Source organism: Prosopis cineraria, unplaced genomic scaffold (genome assembly GCF_029017545.1).
Source record: "Prosopis cineraria cultivar Desert tree isolate PC_DT_omini unplaced genomic scaffold, ASM2901754v1 PC1, whole genome shotgun sequence".
Taxonomy (NCBI): domain Eukaryota; kingdom Viridiplantae; phylum Streptophyta; class Magnoliopsida; order Fabales; family Fabaceae; genus Prosopis; species Prosopis cineraria.
Genome location: NW_026555332.1, coordinates 9361495 through 9385443, shown reverse-complemented (window position 1 = coordinate 9385443; position 23949 = coordinate 9361495). Strand labels below are relative to the sequence as shown.

General features: G+C 32.7%; 2 protein-coding genes across 2 annotated transcripts; both read right to left on the bottom strand.

Moving 5' to 3' along the window:
- Positions 1 to 15778: 15778 nt before the first annotated feature.
- Positions 15779 to 20900, bottom strand: LOC129311378 (uncharacterized). The gene is made up of 2 exons (XM_054953700.1): positions 20216 to 20900; positions 15779 to 16017 (listed from the first exon to the last, which is right to left on the bottom strand). Exons 1-2 carry the CDS (start codon positions 20898 to 20900, stop codon positions 15779 to 15781), a joined length of 924 nt encoding a protein of 307 aa, XP_054809675.1.
- Positions 20901 to 20960: 60 nt separating this feature from the next.
- Positions 20961 to 23390, bottom strand: LOC129311312 (uncharacterized). The gene is made up of 7 exons (XM_054953576.1): positions 23294 to 23390; positions 22985 to 23188; positions 22583 to 22861; positions 21951 to 22375; positions 21635 to 21812; positions 21371 to 21514; positions 20961 to 21289 (listed from the first exon to the last, which is right to left on the bottom strand). Exons 1-7 carry the CDS (start codon positions 23388 to 23390, stop codon positions 20961 to 20963), a joined length of 1656 nt encoding a protein of 551 aa, XP_054809551.1.
- Positions 23391 to 23949: the final 559 nt, after the last annotated feature.

The window sequence follows — 23949 nt, the reverse complement described above, 5'->3', positions numbered from 1 at the left end:
ATGGGATGGCTATTTGGCTAAGCAGGTTAAAAAAAAATGCCTAATCATCTTCATGCAAAATATATGCAATTCTAGTCTCAACTAAGAATCAAGGCAAGTTCTAGAGTGAGAATAGTGACAGAAGAACACACATAAAAGAGAATAATATTAAGCCCAAATCCTCACAAGTTAAAGACTATCACTTAATCTATTGAAACCAAATTCATTGCCACTTACTTGAATTCCAAACATAAAATCAATTACTTATCATGCTCAAATGCATCCAAACTAAAATTGTCTTAAATTCACAACTTCACACAAATTGTTTTTATTTTTCAAGAAAACAAAGAACAAAATAAAAAAAATGAAAACAAGAAAAAAATTACAAAGAAACAAAATAGTAAAAAACCTCCCCCCACACACTACTACAAAAAAGGAATAAAATGACAATTATTTTAGTTCATAAATGATGGTTAATGCATGTCATTTATTCGGCTGACATTTAAAGTCAACCAATAAATGACGGTTATAAAACCGTCATTTAAAATAAATTTTTTACAAAAGGACAAGCGAAATGAGAATATAAATGATGGGCAAATAAGTATTCAGACCATACTTTAAATGACGGGTAAATAAGATACTCGTCATTTAAAGTCAGTATAAATGATGGATATCTTTATTACCCGTCATTTATATTATTATAAATGATGATTATTTATATAACCGTCATTTATTATATGATTTTTTTTATACGTGAGCTGTTTTTTATACCAGCCCCTTATAAAAGAAATCAAAATAGCAGCAACCAACCATTTCATATTTGAATATCAATGAAATTTATTGTATTCAATTGTCAAAATTAATCAATAAACAAATGTAATTACATAAAGTAAACTATTTTAAAATAAACTATCTATTAAAAAAAACTTTCTAGCTACTTTTTCAAGGTAGTTCTATTGATCTTTTTTGTATAAGGTTTCACATTTGAAAATGTATTGACATCATTCTTTAATTACTATTGTCATTTATTTCTGCATTCCCCAAATTCTTCAACATAAAATCAATCATAATACTGCAATATATAAATGATCCACCATATATTAATATAATTTTAATACATTAAATATTTTTGTAATTTAAAAGTTAATATTGTTGACATACCATCTCAGAAATTATGCTCTCATTATGGATAATGATGTCCTTCATGAATCTCATGATGCAATAGCCACAATCCCAAACTATTTTTTTTGTCTTGGACATTAAAAATTAAGAATCGATGAATATGTATTAATGCATTAAATTTTAATTTAATAAATGATTTCAATTACCTTAATTATATTCCAAGTGTAGGCATATCAAAATTTATAAAGGACCTTAGAATTGATTATTTTGTGTTGTGCGGTATAACACAATCGCCCTAATGAAACAGTGAAAAATATGTTAGTATGGAATTTAAATAATTAAATAATATGTGAAATACGTTATGCACTTACGTATTAATCAACTCTAATAAAATTTGTCTCCTCCCTAGTTCCCCTCCAAGAGAATTGAGATAATATATCTTTGGAGTGTTGCCGAATGGTTTAGCAGCGATCAATATCCAATGGTCCCCTAATAGTACTAACAAGAGTTGCAAAATTATAATTAATCTATTCAATTAAAAATAAAAAAAATATTAAGATAAGTGAGAATTTCGTTACCCTTGACAGTATGGTATTATGAATAATGTTTTCTTTTCGAGCCCTTGCTTTGAAATTTTCGCTTAATGCCTTTGCTTGCTCTAAAATTTGTTGCTTTTAATTAAAGCATGTACACCCACTTCATGAGCACTAAAGAAGATGAACTCATTGTAGATCAAAAGAGACAACAAATTTTTCAAGTAATTTCAATTAACTATAACGATGTGAGTAAAGTATTTTAACTGTACTTGCTCCCAAATAAATTTTTTCATAGTTGGACTAATATCGTTCCAGTGCCTAATTATAATCGACACATTTGCTTTTGCCACAACCCTTATGTAGCTGATGAATTTATTTCTGTTGATCTTGATAGGTTGACCTTTAAAATTCCATTCAACTTCATATTTCTATCCAGTAGCCCTTCTTCTATTCACCTCGGTCATCAATGTCAATCTTCTAGTTATTTGATTTGCTTCTTGCTGAATTTGTGGTCATTCATCTCAATGTTAGGATCAGCACTACTAGGCCCACAGACTAGCACTCCTTTGAAAAGCCATTTACCTACAAAAGTAGGAAAACAAAACAATAATAAATAAAAATATAAAAAAATAAAGCACATAATAGGTAATTTACAGGTTTAATGTAAATCACATATTACAAAATAAATATAGCACATAATAAATAACAATAGATTTTTAAATCACATAAAACAAGTAACTTATAGGTTTAAATTATTTTTTTTTCTTTTCTTATACGTTCCTTATCTTTGCTCTCCTTCTTTGCTTGAATGCTTCTACCTCTTTTCTTTGAAATCCAAATACCTTCATTGTAATCATTTCTCATATAAAAGGCTTCATCATCAACGAAGTAACTTTCAAATGATATCCCTAGAAAGGAATCATCTTCAACTATAGAATCATTCATATCTTCATTTATTTTACTGCTCAATAAAATGATAGATCAATTTACTTTAGCTAGATCAGGAACAAAGAATACTTAGTGAGCTTGTGAAGCTAAAATAAAAGACTCATCTTTATAACCTTCTCTATTAAGATCTACCATTAAGAACCTCAAGTCATCAACTTTAAGACCATTTTTTCGATCAACCCACTCACAACCAAAAATTAAAACTTAAATTTTGATGTAATCTAACTCCTAAATGTACTCAATTACCCTAAAGTATCAAATTTTTACGTACAAGGGATTTTTGGTCTTTAGTACTAGATATATGCATTGCTTGGGCTATAAGAGTTACGTCACTATTTTACATTGTGCTCTGACCATCTTGCTTTTTGGTATAAATGTGTACCCATTAATGAGATAGCCAGTGAAGGAAAGAACTTGTTTATCTGGACCTCTTGCTAACCATTTTAATTTTTCAGAAACTGAACCAGAATCGATAGTCAACTTCTCAAGAATGTGCTATTTCAACCAAACTGTAATATTTTTATTATGCTTGTTTTACATATCAAATGTCTAATTTATTAAGGTTTATCCCACTTAAGCTCGGTCATGTGCATCTCTACATACTCCTCAACCTCTACAAAGTTGTGTAGTACATATAAATATACTGTTCCCATTATAAGTTTGAGATTGTAATTACTTTATTACCCATAATTCCTTCTCCATTAGTTCTACTATCATGTCGAGAAGTTGGAAGACCAATATGGTTGACATTTTGATAAGTACTCAGTACAAAATTCAACTGCCTCCTCATAAATACATCGTTCAATTATACAACCTTTAGATCGACTCTGATTTTTTCACATATAATTTTAGTATCTTCATATAACGCTCAAATGGATACATCCATCTCAAGAAACTGGGTCACACATTTGTATCTCTTTAACTAGATAAATAGTAAGGTGAACCATTATATCAAAGAATGCAAGCAAAAATATATTTCAAGTTCACACAAGATTAACACAATTTGGCTTTACAATCTTGGCAATTTTATTGGGTCAATTACTTTACTACATATAGACTTGAAGGAGAAACATAATTTTGTAAATGTGGGCTCGAACCGTATCAGGTAAAATAGAACGTTTAACAATTTGAATAAAATTTTCCATCAACACATGGCAATCATGCGATCTTAAACCCTTCAACTTCGAATCCTTCAATGACACAAGGCCCTTAATATCTGAAGAGTACCCCTCTGAAACTTTAACAGTAGCAAACGACTCAAAAAAAAAGTCTTTTTTTTCTCTTCTAGACAATGTATGGGCCACTGTATGAAGAAATATGCAACTTCCCTTCTCTTACAAAGCCAACCTTCCCTTATTCCCATAAAATCATATCAAAGTCTTGCCTTGGTAATCTTTAGTCTTTTTCAGAATATGAGTAATATACTAATTAAACTGTCATACACATGTTTTTCAATGTACATAACATCAAGAAAATGTCTCACATATAGGATTTCCAATATGGTAAGTCAAAAAATAGACCTTTTTTTCCACCCACATGTTCCAAGATGCTTTGCAAAAGGTTTTCCAAACTCGATATTCAAATTATTTACCTTGTGAAAATGTTGCTCACGTATCAGTGGCAAAGTGCCTTACTTTCTTTTGAATTTTCATTGAAAGCTTTTTTTAGGCATCGATATAAATGATTAGGATGCAACCATCTACGATGTCCGAGATAGATATTCTTTATCCCATGTTCTAATCTCACTGAATGTGTGCCCTCTTCACAGATAGGACATTCAAGTTTTTCTTGATACTATACCTTGATAAATTATTATGTGTTGGAAAATTATTGATTGTACCAAACAACAATACTCTTAAATTGAAGCTTTCCTCTCTATGGCCATCATATATCTCAACACTGTGCTCCCACAACAATTTTAAATCTTCAATTAAAGGAGCTAAATATATGTCTGTGTCACTTCCTGGCTGTTTTGGCCCGAAATTAGAATGGATAGCATCATATATTTTCACTTCATACATAACCATGGAGGTAAGTTATAAATTACCACCAAAATAACTGGCCATGTATTGTGACTGCTACTTTGAATCCCATGTGGATTCATTCCATCAGTAGATAATATGAGATAAAGGTTTCTATCTTTTGCTCCAAAGTCAGGGTAATTGAGATCAATTTTTTCCATTGAGAAGAGTCAGTTGGATGTCAAAGCTTCCCATCTTTGATTTATTCATCCGCATGCCATGTCAAATTTTTTGGCATCCTCTGCACTATTGTACAGCCGTTTAAATCTAGGTACAATGGGAAAATACCATAACGCCTTCTTTGGACTCTTCCCATCCTCTTTGTAGTGCAAGGCATTACATTTTGGACACTCCATTGATGATGCATATTCATTTCTAAATAATATGTAATCATTAGAACATGTGTGTGTGTATTTTCTCATAACTCATGCCAATTGAGCGTAGCATTTGTTTTACCTCATACATAGTCCTTGAAAGCTCATAGTTCGTAAGTAGAAGTTGTTTTATAAGTGTAAGATTTTTTGTAAAGCTCTTATCACTCCATCCATTGCTCACTTTCAAGTTGTACAATTTCAACACCGTTGACAACTTTGTGAATTTGGTCCAACCAGCGTACAAGGGCTTCTCTGCATCACTTTTTAACATCTCTAACATTTCAAGACAATCCTCAAGTTCCCTTTCAATTGCATTGGCCATCTCTTCAAGACAATCACCCTTATAAGTATCTGTGTCATGATCATCTGATTCAAGGCTTCCTTTATACTCCCAATTACTAGTAGACTCATCATCATTCTAGTCTCTCCATGCTTATGCCAACACTTGTAATTTTATCAATTCCATAACACACTAAATGGTGTTTCATCTCAGATGTACTAATTTGCTTCAAAAAACCACATCTTATATAAGGGCACACTATTCTTCTAGGGTCTTTTACATGCTTAAGAGCAAACCTGATAAACTCTTTCACACCATTCAAATACTCTTTACTTAATCATTGGAAGACATCCCTTTTTTTATCCATAACTTTTTAATCTAAATGACAATTCATTCAAGGATGTGATCAGTGACTCATGAATATGGAGAGGAAAGGAATGATAGAAAGATTATTAATAAAAAGAAATTGACTACTCTACATATAATACAGAATACTTAATGAATCATGAGTCACAATGCATGAACATTCACATACTCCTTCAACCGTCGAAAAAAATTCGATAGCATAATGGCATAAAGAAAGTATTTCTCGGGCTAAAACCCTCTTTTTAATCTTGGCATCTCACTCAACAACTAATTCCAACCATATACAATCACAAAAGTAACAAAATTCTCACAAAATAGCATTTTCAAATTAACTCTAATTATTATAAAATTATATATATAATTCGTTCAAAAACCATAGAAAAAAGAAAAACACTATAAACATAATTTTGAATCAATGTTTCTGTCTCATTGATCATTCTAAAGGCTACACATATCCTATATTAGCAATCTCAAGCCAAGAACAAACATTTCTTTACACGAATGTAAAAATATCAATAAAATAGCAAGGATTTTTTGAGAAACCACGCGTCAGTTTTGGTCATAAAATGAACTCCAATGTAAGGAAATTGGGACAATAGTACATTTCAATATGTAGTTTGAATGATAAAACTACTCTGATTAAACAATGCATGGAATTTAAATTAAAATTATTGCAATAAATCAGTCAAATTCATAGAAAAATATAATCATCAGAATATCCCATTTTGATCACTAAGGTGCATCGTAATAATCAGCTTAAGGCTAAGTATATCATCTACTATCATTCTCAGTCAATAAAATATCAAACATTAACAATTTTTGACACCCCACAATATTAAAATGGGCAACAAATGAGGAGAAATTTAAAAAATAAAAATCAACTAATAAAACATCTATAATATTAAATAAATCAATCCCATAAATCTAGAAATCTAAGCAGATTGGAAGAAAATGAAGAAAAATTATAGAAATCACACACCCATGTACCTTGGAGAAGAAGGATGAAATACAAAGAGGAAGCAAATGAGAGGGGCAACGGATGGCGTAGGAGGAGCACTTTCACATCGAGAGGGACTAAGGTGGTCGAGACGGCAATAATGGAGGCAGATTGAGAGATTTCTACCAATTTCATGTAGAAGTGGAGAAGAGAGAAAATCGAGAAGACGAATGGGCGGGAATAAAGAAATGAGTCTGAAAACTGAATAAAAAAGAGAATAAATACGGGTATTCTAATACCCATCATTTATTCATGAATATATGACGGCTGTTTTAAAACACCTGTCATTATCATTAAGGCTTTAAATGACGGTTGTTTCAAACACCTATCATTTAAAGTTTTAAAATTTTTTTATTTTTTTAATTTAAGAAACTGAAACAGCGGGCCACAATATATGACAGTTGTTGATATAACAGTCATATATTTTTTAAACTTTAAATGACAGGTAGTTCAAAAACCTATCATTTAAAGTGTAATTTTATTTTTTATTTTTTTTCCTTCCAGTAAATGAAACTTTAGGCTGAAATAAATGAGGGTTTTTTTAATACCTATCATTTAAAGTCTGACAATATATGACAAGTGTTGAACACCCATCATTTATTTCTTACCATCTTCTTACTGTCACCCACCTCTTTCATATATGACATGTTTTTATTTGACCATCATTTTTCATGGTGTCTTATATTTATATTTTTATAGTAGTGGTATACTTAAAATCTACAATGTCCTCAATGTAGAACATAGTCCAAAAGATGTATAGAAAAATGTAAATTAAAAGTGAAGAGAGGGATACACTTGATCGAGTAAGTGCTATCTTAGAGAGAAAACTTCTCCACAATGGGTGTCTTGAATCCATCATGAAAATGCTTTAACTGGTGCCCATTAACTTTAAACATTGCTCCAGTAGATTCTGTTATAATCTCTACTTTACAATAAGAAAACACTTTAATAACTACAAAGGACCTTCCCATCTAGAACAAAGTTTTCCTAGCATAAGTTCCAATCTAGCATTATAGAGCAACACTTTTTGCCCACTTTGGACTCTTATCTAACTATTAGCTTATAATGCATCAACTTAGCCTTTTTCTTATAGAGCCTTGAATTTTCATATGCTTTCAAGTGAAATTCTTCAAGCTCTTAAAATTGATATTTTCTTTAAGCTCCTGCTTTAGCCAAATCCATGTTGCATTGCTTCACTATCCAATAAGCTTTATGCTCAATTTCCACAAGTAAGTGACAAGCTTTCCTAAAAAAAAGCCGATAAGGAGACATTCCTATTGAAGACTTATAGGAAGTTTTGTATACCCACAATGCATCATCAAGTCTCTTACTCTAGTCCTTCCTATTGGGCTGCACCATCTTCTCAAGAATCTGCTTTATCTCTCGATTAGAAACTTTAGCTTTATTAGTTTGGGGTTGATAAGGGGTAGCCATCTTATGGACAACCCTATACTTACCTAACAAACTTTGCATGCTTTGATTACAAAAATGGGGTCCTTTAGTCACTAACAATAGCCTTTGGAGTACCAAACCTATAAAAGATATATGACTTAACAAAATCTCCAACAATAATAGAGTCATTTAGTTCTGGTGGCTTTAGCTTCCACCCACTTAAAAACGTAATCAACAATTAGTAAAATGTAATAAATTTAAATGAAATAGAAAAGGTCCCATGAAATCAATACCCCACACATCAAATATTTTACAAAAAGAGTAAAGGTGAGACATCTCATTCCCATGGGAGATATTTCTTGTATGCTGACATCTAGTATAATGCTTATAAAATATATATGCATCAGGAATAAAGTATAACACAATCCAAAATCAAGAACTTTTCTAGCAATGCGTTGTGGATGAAAGTTTCCTCCACAAGCAAGTGTGTGACAAAAATGCAATATAGATTTAAATTCAGTGTCAAGATTACATCTCCTAATAATCTGGTCACTATACATGCACCAAAGATATGGATCATCCTAAATGTAATATCTAGCTTCCCTCTTAAACTTACCTAATTGATGTTTCTTTAAATAAACAGGCAATGCAGCAGTAGCTTGGTATTAACTAAGTTGGCATACAAAAAGTAACATTACACATTCATCAAGAAAATTATCATTCATAGGAATAGAAATAACCATAAGAGATTCAATGCAACTTAAATGGTTTACAACAAAATTCTTAGCTCTACTCTTATCCTTTATCTCCAAGTTAAACTGCTGTAGCAAGAGCATCCATCTGATTAATTGTGGCTTTGCATCTAGCTTCCTTAAGAGATACTTTAATGCTACATGATCAAAAAACACAACTTTTGCATTCAAAAGATATTATCTAAACTTATCTAATGCAAAAACAATAGCTAAAATCTCCTTTTTAGTGGTAGTATAGTTGGCTTGGGCCACATCTAAAGTTTTGGAAGCATAAGCTATGACATGTAATTTTTTATCAACTCTCTATGAAAAGCATTACACCAAGAGCATAATTAGAAGCATCACATAATAATTCAATCTCTTCTTTAACCTATCAAATGCTTGTTTACAAGTTTTTATCAAATTTAAACTCCATATCTTTTTGCAGTAATTTTGAGAGTGGCAAGGCTATCTTGCTAAAATCTTATATAAACCTCTTATAGAATCCTACATGTTTAAGGAAAGAATAGACCTCTCTGACACTAATAGAATAAGGTAAAAAAGTAATCACATCTACCTTAGCCTTGTCAACTTCCATCCCCCTCTCAAAAAAACATGACCTAATACAATACTTTATCTAACCATGAAATGACATTTTTCAAAGTTTAATAGAAGATTTTTCAAGATACATTGCAAGTACTTTTCTAAATTCACTAGACACTTATCAAATGAATCCCTATATATGGTGAAATAATCTATAAAAACCTCTATGCAATGGTCTAGCAAATCTATAAAAATACTCATTATATCTGCTAATTATATATGTCACAAAGTTACAAACAGATCAACTTTGATGAACAAGCTAGAATTTCTTAGCTTTTGTAGATAGACCCAAGTTCTCACTTGATTAGAACTACCAACTGATGATGGCAACCAGTTAGCCAAAAATATTCAGGTCAAATATAAATAAAAATAAATCCTATAGTCAATAAAAAATTAAGAGAGAGAAAACCTGTAGCTTATCTATTTGTAAATAATAATAACATCATAGCAAGGTGAGAATATTACCTTTAATTAGTTATGAAGTAACTTGTGCCACAAGACATTGATAGAGGCTGATAATTTGCTCATGAAATTAAAGTAGCAAGCCTCCATAAGGAAAAAAAACTAACAATGAGCCAAGGATTATCAAAATCTAATAGCAAATCCTATTCCCAAGCTCTCATAGAATCCTTTTATGAAAGCATTGGCTTCTTCAAAAACTTGATCACCTTGTGGTCCAATTCCTAATGGATGATGTTCTTTAGAAGAGCAAAGTTTGTCTAGTGGACTCCCATAAATGTAAGGATTTCCTTCATAGCTAGAGGTATTCAAACTTTGCAATTGTGTTTCAGAAGAAATTTCTTCTAGCAAGTTGTTATTTGATAAATCCATAGCATTTAGAAAAGATATTCTTGCAAAGACTTAAAGGAATTTTTCCAAAAAAAGGATTTCTCAATAGATCCAAAACTTCTAATAATTTTAATTTTTCTATCTTGGCAATGATTTCTCCACTCAAATTATTTGATGATAAATTTAAAACTTTTAATTCTATCAATTTCCCAATTCCTATTAGCATTCCCCCTACTAGTTGATTATGGGAAAGATCTATGACATTTAGAAGTTTGTCACGATCACTGTACTAAAATTCTCTTCCTTTCCATATCATAAGATAGACAAATTTAAAAGTTATATATCCTCTTCCAACCATTCCCTTCTTCTTGTCAAAAGCGATAAGGTCCCCAAAGAAGTTGAAAACATGTTTTTTAGCCATTACATCTATCTTGTCTAAGCACTTTGGTATACATCCTGTAAACTTGTTAAAAGAAGATCTAATACTCTGACATTTGTTGAATAACAAAGATGGAAGGATAAGTTTTCATCTAATTTATTCATCCATAGGTTGAGAACTTCCAACAATTTTAGATATCTCTTATCCACAAAGGTGGTATTATTCCTAACAAGTCATTTTTTCCCAAATCTAACAGCTCTAATTTAGTTGCATTTTCTAATGAGGGAAGTTCACCACTAAAACAATTGTCTCATAAAATCATATATTGAATTTGACACAATGAAATAATAGAGTTAGGAATCCTTTTAAAGAGTTGGTTATTGGATAATTCAAGAAATCTTAATGATTTGAACTGATTCAACCAATCAAGAAGTTTTCCCAATAACTTATTGCTTGAGAAACTTAATTCAATAACTGGAGAACTTGTACACTCACATCAAGAAGGAGAAAAATTGAAAAATTGATTTTGTGTAATATCTGTAGCCATTGATGTTAACAAGAATGCTAGAATCAAACCCTTTTAATTGATTTGAAGTCAAAAATATTGCCACAACTTCACTTGATTCACTAGAAAAATTTAGGATTGCACTTTGATATTGCTCAAGTTTAAAGATACAAAAAATTGCACTCTCATTCCAAGTTTCCAAACCACTCTGGAACAGTATCATTAATTTGAGTGTAAGAAATATTTATCACAAATAAAATATTTTGATTGTGAAGCCATCTTGGGAATCTAAGCCCACAACTTGCAACTACACAACTTTAATGTTTGTAATTGAAAAGAAAGAATCCAATTATCACTAAATTTAAGGGTCAGCAAGTTCTCAAATAGGCTTAATATTTGTACCTTGGTGAGACTATCAAAGTGGATATCATTAATAGTTCCATTTAGCTCATTATCTTGAAGGTTAAGGGACACTAAAGAATTCATGTTTTTCCTAAAATCATTTGGAAGTAGGCCACCTAATTGATTATGGGTAAGAGAACATGCTACAAGATTAGAGGTAAGATTGAAAAGCCAATCACTTAGGTGACCTACTTCCAGATGATTTTGGGAAAAACATGAATTCTTTAGTGTCCCTTGACCTTTAAGGTAATGAGTTAAATGGAGCTATCAGTGATATCCACTTTGATAGTCTTACCAAGTTACAAACATTAAGCTTGTCTGAGAACATGTTGACCCTCAAATTTAGTGATAATTGGATTCCTCCTTTTCAATTACAAACATTAGTGCTATGCAATTGCAAGTTGGGGCATGGATTCCCAAGATGGCTTCACAATCAAAATAGTCTATTTGTGATAGATATTTCTTATACTCAAATTAACAATACTATTCCAAAGTGGTTTGGGAAACATGGAATAAGAGTGTAATTTTTTGTATCTTTAAAATTAAGCAATATCAAAGGTGTAATCCTAAATTTTCCTAGTGAATCAAGTGAAGCTGTGACAATATTTTTGGCTTCAAATTAAATAGAAGGTTCAATTGTAGATCTTGTTAATAATAATGGCTATTGATATTTCACAAAATCAATTTTCAATTTTTCTCCTTCTTGATGCAAGTGTACGAGTTCTCCAGTTGTTGAATTAAGTCTCTTGAGTAATAAGTTATTAAGAAAACTTCCTAATTAGCTTAACCATTTCAAATCATTAAGATTTCTTGATTTATCTAATGACTAACTCTCTGAAAGGATTCCTAATTCTATTATTTCATTGAGTCAGTTCAATATTTAATTTTATGAGACAATTTTGTTAATGGTGAGCTTCGCTCATTGAAAAATGCAACTAAATTGGATAGCTGTTAGATTTGGGAAAAAATGACTTGTCAGGACCAATACCACCTTCGTGGACAAGAGATAATCTAAAATTGTTTGAAATTCTCAGCTTGCAGATGAATAAATTAGATCGAAACTCATCCTTCCATCTCTATTATTCAACAAATGTCAGAGTATTGGATCTCTCTTTTAACAAATTTACAGGACATATACCAAGGTTCTTAGACAAGATGGATGCAATGGCTAAAAAACATGTCTTCGACTTCTTTAGGGACCTTGTCACTTTTGATAGGAAGAAGGGAATGCTTGGAAGAGGATATATAACTTTTGAGCTTGTCTATCTTGTGATATGGAAAGGAAGAGAATTTCAGTACAGTGATTGTGGCAGGCTTCCCAATGTCATAAATCTTTCCCACAATTAACTAATGGGAGGATGCCAACAGGAATTGGGAAATTGATAGAATTGAAAGTTTTGAATTTATCATCAAATAATTTGAGTCGAGAAATCATTGCTGAGATAGGAAAATTAAAATTATTAGAATTTTTTGAATCTATTGAGAAATCCTTTTTCTAGAAAAATTCTTTCAAGTCTTTGTAAGAATGTCTTTTCTGAATGCTATGGATTTATCAAATAACAACTTGTCAGGAGAAATTCCTTTCAGAACACAATTGCAAAATTTGAATACCTCTAGCTATAAAAGAAATCCTTACCTTTGTGGGAGCCCATTGGACAAGCTTTGTTCTTCTAAAGAGCATCATCCATTGCGAAATGGACTACAAGGTGATCAAGTTGTTGAAGAAGGTAATGCTTTCATAAAAGGATTCTATGAGAGCATGGGAATAGAATTTGCTATTGGATTTTGGTAATCCTTGGCTCATTGTTAGTTTTTTTCCTCATGGAGGCTTGCCTACTTTAATTTCTAGAGCAAGTTGTCATATTCTATCAATGTCTTATGGCACATATTACTTCACAACTAATTAAAAGTAATATATTATCACCTTGCTACGATGTTATTGTTATTTACAAATAGATGAGCTTACTGGTTTTCTCTTTCTCAATTTTTATTGACTATAAGATTTATTTTTTATTTATTATTGACCTAAATATTTCTAGTTGACCGGTTGCCATCATCAATTGGAGCTTCTAATCAAGTGAGAACTTAGGTTTATCTGTAAAAGCTAAGAAATTCTAGCTTGTTCATCAAAGTTGATTTGTTGCAACTTTGTGACATATACATTAATTAGCAGATGTAATGTCTGTCGTGAGAGTTTATCCAATTGTTGCCTTAATCAAAATAGTTAGTGTGGTAGAAATATAATAAAAATAAGACATGTTTGCAGTAATGCCATTTATTAGTTTCTTTAGCTTTTAAATTTTTAATTATGATTCAGTGTGTATTGTAATTTTATTGTGATCTCCATTTACATAAAGTAGCTCTTATATGTTCTAAAATTGTGTATTTATTTTTGAATATTGAAGATTTTATCCAAAGATATTACTCTATTTATTATGTTACATAATAGTAGAGCCAAAAATTCGTACATATCCAAATTTTACTTTTAAAATTATTTTTAATTTAACTTTTTACTTTAAAATTAATTAACTTATTTTATAAAAAATATAAAATATATTTTCTTGGACACTTTAATGATGTATAGGACTAAAAAATTTGTTAAAAAAAATAAGTGGGTCTTCAAATATAAAATAAATATTAAAATATATTTTAAATATTATTTTGAGATATTTTTTATTAAATATAATAAAAATATGAAAATATAAATATTTTAGTTTTTTTAAAATATAACTATATTAATGCACCCACATTCAAATATATGGTATTTTTAGTATAAAATGACATAAAACTTAAAGAATTAATTAATATTTATTATATTTTATATATTTTTTAAAAAAATATTTTTTTATTTAGGTATTTAGCCAAGCCAAAACTTGATCAAGCTAGATTTGAATTTTTTTTAAGTCTATTTAGGCTAGCCCAGACGTTAAAAAACATTATTCTTGTAGGGCCTCGCCCTAAATTTTTTAAAGTGTGTTTGGGCTGGCCCGTTAGATTTGGCCTAAATTATCAGCTCTAAACTCAACAAAAGCATCACATATGAGAGTCAAATTAATCTGACAGAGGGCTAAATGTAAGTAGGAAATAAGGGTCGGCCTCGAAGAGCCAGGCTTAGATGCCCTATTTAAATAAGAATTTAAGCTTTAAAAATAAAATTTTTTTAAAGTAATCAGGCTTGAGGACCTAGTTTTGATAAGCCCTGTAAAAAAAGGTCGGGCCAGAGTAGCCCTTCAAGCCCTATTATATTATTTTTTTCTTTAGTGGAACATGCATTTGAAGCTAAGGACTTACTTGCCTGAAGCCCTAATCTTACACACATTATATTATTGTTAATTTTGATTTATTCTAAAATTAATTTAATATAATTTAATAAATATCAGTGTACAGTATAAAATTTTTGATATTTTTTATTATTTTATAATTATTATGTTTGTGTATTTATAAAAAATGAACTATTTTTTAACCAAGATTTGAATTTTATTACTAGACTTCTAAATGTGTGTTGTTTAATTTCTAAAAGATTATGAGGATTTTAATTTTTTAATTTAAAATATTTTGATTAATTTGTAGTGCTTTATTTTATTTTAATTTTTTAATGCTATGTTTAGATACATTTGGATTTGGATTTAATTTGAACTAAATTCATTTTTTGGGAAATTAAACATGTATGGATTTGGGCTTAACCCAAATTCAAATCCAAGTTTTACCTCAATCTCTTTGTAATTTAAAATCTTTTCTAAACCCTTATTATTTCATATCTTAACTCAATCTCTTTTGTAATTGACCCAAATCCATGAAGGCTTGATTGAATCGTCAACAATAATTAGATTGGATTGCCAAATTTGATGGGAACAAGCCACAACCATTGACTGAGACTGGACGGCCGACTTCCAACTAGACCGAACCGATAATAACCACTGAGATCAAATGGCAATGGACTGAACAACTGGCCACCACTGGGATTGAACGACTAATTTCCACCAGGACCATACTGATGACGATAATGGGAACCAAAGGCTAACTTCCATAAGGACTAGACTAACAGTGAAGACTGAGATATATGACAACGATGGAGAATGAACAGCAAATTTCCATAGGGATCAAACTGATAGCAACCACCTTGATAAGATAGTTGACTTCCACTAGGACTAGACTGACTGTAACAACAGGGACTGGTCAATCGATTTCCATATAGACTGGACAGATGATAACCATCGAGACTGAATAGATGGCAACCTCCAAGACGGACAACTGAATTCCCTTGGGACTGGACTAATAGTGACCACCAAGATTAGATGGCCGACTTCCATTAAAACCAGATCGATGGCAACCACTAGGATCAAACAGATGACTTTCATTTAAGATCAGACCGATGGCAACCATCAAGATCAAAACGGCCGACTTCCATCGAGATTGAACCGATAGTGACTACCAGGATTAAACGGATGACTTTCACTGAGACCAAACCGATGGTGACCACCAAAATCGAAGAGCCGACTACCATTGGGACCTCACCAGTGGCGACCACCAAGACCAAATGGCCAACTTCTATTTGGACCTCACCAATGGTAGCCACCAGGACTAGATGGCCCACTTCCACAGGGACCGGACCAACGCGATGACAAGGACCCAGTAGAAGTTAGCCATCTTATCCTTATGAAAGTTCGTTGTCCGGTCCCTATAGAAGTTGGCCGTCTGGTCCCCATTATCACTGTCAGTCTAATCTCAGTGGAAGTTGGCCGTTTAGCCCTGTCATCACTGTAGGTTAGGTCCTAAGGAAAGTCAAATTTCTGGTCCCTATGGAAATCAACTCTCTAGTCTCCATCATCGCAATTAGTTTGGTCTCAGTGAAAGTTGGTCGTCCTGTCTCGGTGGTAGCCGTCGGTCTAATCCCAGTGGAAGTCAACTGTCCTATCTTAATGGTGGTCGTCGTTAGTTCAATCTTGGTGGAAGTCGACCGTTCAGTCTAAGTGGTTGTAGTGGGTTCAGTCCCTATAGAAGTCAATTGTCCCTTCTTGATAGTCGCCGATAGTCCGGTCCCTATAAAAGTTGACCGTTTGATCCTCATTATCACTATCAATTCAATCTTAATAGAAGTTGGCTGTCCCATTCTTGTCATCCCTTGTGCTACAATGCCAGTCAATTTTGACTGTCTAATCCTGGTAGCAATTAGCCATTTGGACTAAGGTTGTGCAAATGGGTTGCAGGCCAGCCCGTCAAGATAAACGGGTTAAGAAAACCCAACCCAACCCACACACTAGTGGGTTAGGAAGGTTGTGGGCCTGCCGCAAAATATTTTTAAATAATATAAAATTTATAATTAACATATCATATATATACATATAAATTAAATCGCCCCTCTCAATCCTATTAGACAAATCCCATACAATAAGGTTTATTTTTTCAACACCTATTTAAATCTAAGTGGTCTATTGTGCATTCTTGAAAAGCCATGGTACTTTAAAAAAATATAGAATCCAAACCTTTTGTTTTTTTACTTAGATGTCCCACTAAAAGTAAGTTTGAATAATAAAATGGATGTGAAATTGATAAGAGAAGAAGAATTACAATTAGAAATATTTTTGATATAAAAAAATTAAATGTAATTTTGATATTATTTATAATTTCTTTTTATGGATTAAGAATTAAATAGAAAAATGAAGCCAAAATATTAAAAAAAATTGCTAAATTTTTACTATTAATTATCTTCTCATCTAGATGTGTTGTCTTTCTCATTGAAAAGAAAAATTTAAATATAAACACATATTATTTTTTCAATGAATTAATATTTGTGATTTCAATGAATAAATCTTTTGAGATTAATAAATATATTCAAAATATTTTTATAAAAACTAATAAATTCTTAATTTACAAACTATAACAAAATTTCATTTGCAAATTGTAATAAAGATTTACATTATCTTTTAAATATAAAGAATATATTTGAGAATAATAAATTATAAATTTAAAAAAATTATCATTATTATAGATTTATGAGACGATATATTATAATTAAAAAATAAATTATCTTTTAAAAAAATAGGCTAGCCTATGGGCCAGGCCATTTTAACCTACTAATTTTGTGGGTTGGGTTAGCCCAGCCTATTTTTAAAAACGGGCCAATTCTTTCAACTGAATCTATCAAAATTGATGGGTTAAACGGGTTAGCTTATGGGTTCAACTCATTTTCTCAGCTCTAATTTGGACCGTTGATTTTAGGCAATCTTTGAATTTCTTTTAAATTCAAATATAAAATTTAAAATTTAAAATTTTACTTTAGATTCAAACAAAAAATTTTAATATTAAAACTTAAAATTTTTTTTTATCATCCAAATAAAGAATTTCAAATCTATGAATTTCAAATCTAAAATTTTAAATATGAAATTTTAAATTTAAATTTTTAACTTAAATCCACCCATCCAAACGCAACCTAAAATTACTTTAGAACAGGGCTTGTGAGCCCGACCCTAATCTCTTCAAATAAGGGCCAAGCATAAAAAAAGAGATAAAAATAAAAAACTGGACTTTATGGCTCAAACCTTTATAGGCCTGGCCTATAATAGCTGAATCCGCCCATTTCTCAACTCTAACTAAATGCATGCACCAAAACTATTTCTAGTCTCTAACATTTATGCCATCCAAAGTTTTAACAAATGACAATTGCTTAGGAACAGAAATTAGATCTATAAGGGTTGAGCCCTTTCATTTCTCAGCTCTAACTAAATACACGCACAAATTCTAGTCTCTAAAATTTATGCCATCTAGAGTTTTAACAAATGACAATTGCCTAGTAACAGAAGCTGGTGTAAAACAAGACAAGGAAACGTTAATTATGTGCACATTGTAATTATAACAAAAGTTTCCTTAAATCTAGCTTATGCAATTGTACTCAAAACTACAGTTTGTCATAATTCAGCCTAAGGGTCTTAAATTATAGAAAATTGAGTAACTGATGCACCATCAATTTAGCCCAATAACAAGATATGTTCAATTCCTCATACCGATGGAGTACAAAAAGTATTAAGATATTAATTTTAATATATGAATTTAAAATAATAAATGATATCAGCAATGCTACACCGATATGGCGTATCCATTATTAATGCAATTCTATAAACAAAAGATAGTACAAGGATGCCAAAGTGCATAAGAAAATTATAAAATTCTAACACTAATAATGTAATTATGTATATTATATTATAAGAGTTCGAGAATTTATTAAAAAATATACATGAATGATTAGGGAGAGTGACTTTTCACCAAAGTCAAAAATATTATTTAGGTTATGCATGAATTTTTTCAGCTCAAAATTCTAAGAAAACAGTATAATTTTAGAAAAACCATAATACATATTTATAGGCCTCAAAAAATTCTAGAAAAATCACCATTAAAAAGAAAAAAAAACATTTGAGTGGGACTAGCCCAAAAAATAGGTCCAATGAATCCGGAGCATGGGTATATGGCAGACACATCTCCGAACCAGTGTACGAAGAGTTTGAAAAAAATGTGATTCTGGACTGTTTGACATCAGAAAAATAATCTAAAAGTTTTCACAAACAGGATTCAATTTTTAAATGGGAGAAATCATGCATGCAAACACCAAAATAAAGATCTGAAATTTTTTTTTGAAACTTTGGGCTTTAGATTTGAACAAAGTAGCCGACGAAAAAACACTCTATGACTACCAAAATGTTTACCATACTTCAAAGAATAACATGCACCTAACAATTGATGCATGCAAGCTCAAAATCTGTAAACCGACCAGGTCGGTTAACCCTCTCGACCTCCATTAACCCTCCAATCCAGATCAGGTTGGTGGGATTCCAAACTCGCCACAAACCATAGTGAGGACGAAGAAGAAGACGTACGATTCTGTGAGTGTTTGATTGTAAAGTATTGTGATGGAGACATGGAGAGTGAGAAATGTGAGGGGAGATTGACAAAGAGACGAAATCACGAAACCGATTCGAAAGGAACGAACTTGTAAGGTTAAGGAGTGTGGTCGTGTTGCAAGAAACCATTTGCTTAACGAAGCCACTAATTGATGATTAATTACGTGTAAGATATTTATTTTGGGTTTTACATTGAAACCATTAATGAGGACATTTAGGATTTTAACTGCTTTTCACTGGGCAAGGAGCGAGTATTTTCTGTGTTTTGTCCCTTCCAGCAACTTCAATGGTTGCTGTTTATAACGTTGGAAAACACTTTATTCTGGTAATTGCGTTAGCTTGCACTTTTTTTTATAATTGAAGGTTATGTTTGTTACTAGGTGATGTAAAATACACACACTCACATTGATTTGAACAGAATAGGATGAGGAAGAAGAAACAGAATCAGAGAGTGAGAGGTGAAGGGGGAGCGAAAACAGAGGGGAGAGATGACAGAAAACAAAGAAAGTAGGGGAAGTGGAGAGGAACGCAGAACTAATAGATAGGGGAATAGAAGGGGAGAGACGCAGGGCTGAGAAACATTCACAAAATTCAGCAATTCATTCCAACTCTAAGAACTCCCTTACATGTGCTGCATGGTGGCTTTTTATAGAAGCCACAATTAAGGTTTCCTTCTTATGAAGGATACATAAAATGAAATAAAATATAAGCTTGAGGTTTCCTTCCCTATAAGGAAAGCTCAACTTGCAGATTTAAAATTTATAAAGAGTAAAAAAAATAAAAGCAGTTTCCTTCCTTAGAAGGAAACTTACAAAATACTAAATAATGCAAAAATAATTATTTCTTTCTAAAATAACATTTGTCATATTTTCTATCAATTCTCCCCTGCTGCAAAGAACTCTCCTCCGGAGAGGTAGAGAGTTGATAGGTTTCTAGCAAGGCAGGATTAAGTTGTTGAAATTCATCTTCTGAAATCCAGGTGGCATCTTCATCAGATCGACCTCTCCAACGAACCAAATAACGACGGATGGGCCCCTCAGAGGTAAAGACCATTTGATCATCCATAATGGTCTCGATTTCATCAACTAATGGTGAGACAGCAGGCAATGATGGAATTGGCACTTGTGAAGGCTTAGTACCTGCAAAATCATCAGAAAGCAAAGGGGAAGGCTCAAAAGTTCCCCGGTAAGGCATAAGATCCTTTACATTAAAAACTGGACTAATGGCCATATCAGAAGGTAGTTCTAAAAGATAAGCATTAGGTCCTAATTTCTTTATTATGCGAAAAGGTCCCGTAGCTCGAGCATGCAACTTTTTAAAAGCGTGTTTAGGGTAACGTTCTAGATGAATGCGAGCCATAACATAATCACCTATTTCAAAGCTTTGAAATCGACGATGAGTATTAGCAGATAATTTATATTGATCATTACTTGTCGCTAATTTGCGCCTAATTTCAGCATGTAAGTCATGAAGGCGATTGGCAAAGGATTTCGCAGATTCAGAAATGTGAAATGTCAACGGGATTGGCAGGAGGTCAATAGGCTGTTTAGGATTAAAACCTTGAACAATCTGGAAGGGACTCATGCCTGTAGACCTATTCACTGAATTATTATATGCAAACTCTGCAGTGGGTAGAACCAAATCCTAATTCTTTGGCCTGTCTCCAACTAAACTCCGAAGCAAATTACCCAAACTGTGATTAGTGACTTCAGTTTGCCCATCAGTTTGAGGGTGAAAAGCAGAAGAGAACTTTAATTGGGTACCAAAAAGTTTCCATAGGGTCTTCCAAAAGTAGCTAACAAACTTGACATCTCTATCAGATACAATAGTGGTAAGTAACCCATGCAGACGTACAATCTCCTTGAAGAACAACTTTGCCAGATGTGAAGCATCCGTAGTTTTGCTACAAGGAATAAAGTGAGCTATTTTTGAAAACCTGTCCACAACAACTAATACAGAGTCATGACCTCTAGCTGTGCGAGGTAATCCTAAGACAAAATCCATACTCAAGTCTTTTTAAGGTGCCTCGAGAATCGGCAAAGGAGTATACCAACCGGTATTCTGTCGCCTGGCTTTAGAAGTTTGACAATTTCGACATTGAGACACTATGCGAGCCATATCATGCTTGAGTGAAGGCCAGTAGAACCTATCTTCGACTAATGCCATTATCTTATTAACCCCGAAATGACCAGCTAAACCTCCAGCGTGTAACTCCCATATAAGAAAATCTCACATAGAAGTACGTGGGATGCACAGCTTGCTCCCACAAAAGAGATGACTGTCTTTAAGGATGAAATCAACATGCTCATGATGATTACCACTGCGAACTTCTTGGTATATTATCCTAAAATCTGGACATGAAGCATAGTCTTCCTTCAAGTTTTCAAAACCAACAACACTAACGCTCATAATGTGCAACAAGTTGATCCGACGGCTCAGGGCATCAGCCACTATATTTTCTGTTCCTAAACGATGCTTGACCACAAAAGTGAATCCCTAAATATACTCAACCCATTTAGCATGTTTAGCATTTAAGTGCCGCTGAGAGTTGATAAACCTAAGCGCCTGATGATCAGAGTATAGAATAAATTATTACAGAAGAAGATAGTACTTCCAATACTCAAGGGATCTCACAATCGCATAAAATTTCTTATCATAAGTGGAGTACTTTTGTTTTGCATCATTGAGCTTTTCGCTAAAAAAAGCCACAGGGTGACCTTCTTGGCTTAGTACACCTCCAATTCCTGTTCCAAATGCATCACAAGCAACTTCAAAATACTTTGTAAAATCCGGTAAAGACAAGACTGGAGCTTGAGAAAGTCTTTTCTTAATATCTTGGAAAGCTATGGAAGCTGTAGATGTCCACTGAAACTTGTCTTGTTTTAAGTAATCAGTGATAGGAGCCATAATGGTACTGAAGTTTCTAATGAAGCGTCTATAGAAAGAAGTAAGGCCATGAAAACTCTGTACTTCATGGAGAGATTGTGGCTCAGGCCATTCTTGAATGGCTTGGACTTTCTCAGGGTCAGCTGCTAGACCCCTTTCAGAAACTATGAAACCTAAGAAGATGACTTAATTTTGAAGAAATGAACACTTAGGCAAGTTAACATAAAACTGTACTTGACGCAAGGTGAGAAAAATTAACTTGAGATGTTCCAAGTGTTCTTCTTTTGACTTGCTAAAAACTAGTATGTCATCAAAGTATACCACCAAAAACTTTCCCAAATACGAGCGAAGGAGGTGAGTCATTACTCTCATGAATGTACTTGGGGCATTTGATAACCCAAAAGGCATGACAAGCCATTCAAACAACCCATCTTGCATTTTAAAAGCAGTCTTCCACTCATCTCCAAGCTTAATCCTGATCTGATGATAACCACTTCTGAGGTCAATATTTGAAAACCAACTAGATCCAGACACTAAATCAAGCATGTCATCAAGTCTAGGAATAGGAAACCTATATTTGATGGTGATCTTGTTGATGGCTCTGCTGTCTACACACATTCTCCAAGAGCCGTCTTTCTTTGGGGTTAAAAGAGCAGGTACTGCACAAGGACTTATACTATGCTGGATATAACCCTTTTCCAACAATCCACTGACTTATCAGTTAAGCTCTACTCTATCTTTAGGGTTCATCCTGTAGTGCGGTAGATAGGGGAGTTGTGAACCTAGAATGAAATCAATTGCATGTTGGATCTCTCTCATTGGTGGTAATTCAAATGGAAGCTCATCGAGCGTGATATCCTGAAATTGTTGTAAGAGCTGTTGCACTTCCTCTGGCATTTCTGAAGTAGTAGCAATTCGTTGCGAGATCTTGGATACCAAAATAAACACGATCGTACTCTCTCTGCTTTCTTGTACAAACTGTTTTTCTGTCAGAAGATGCAAATTGTGGGTTTTGGGTTTTGTGCCCTTTGATTTACTTGAGCCTTTGCCTTCGTTGTCAGGCTTAGCAGGTCATAACAAGATCGTCTTGCCTCCATGCTTAAATGTATAGGTATTCTCACGACCATGATTGATAACATTGTGGTCATAAAGCCACAGTCGACCAAGTAAAATGTGAGCAACATCCATTGGAAGAACATCACAAATAATCTCTTCTTTATAGTCACCTACGTGAAGAGGAATGCGACATTGTTAGGTGACTGGTAAAGAAGTTTTGTCGATCCATGCAACATGAAAAGGTTCTGGGTGAGGTTCTGTCTTGAGATTAAGTCAGGCTACTCCTTGACTAGAAATAACATTTCTAGAACTCCCTCCATCAATCACCAATTTGCAAGCTTTATCTCCACACTTCACAAAAGTATGGAAAATACTTGTTCACTTCCATGAATCACTAGGCAGAGGGATAGATAGAATGCATTGCATAACTCCAACTCGACGTGTCTCATACCCATGTTCATCAATGATGATGTCCTCATTGACATCTGAAGGATACTCAACTGGATCTACGACAACGTCAGCATTTGCATTGTCTTCCTCACCTTCATATTGTGAGTCAATAACTAGAGTACGCTGTGGGCATTTTGATGCAATATGACCCTTTAAGTGACAACGAAAACACTCGACAAAGGAATTGTTATGGCGGGAAGTAGGAACTATAGCCTCATTAGGCTGCTTAGAAGTATTACCC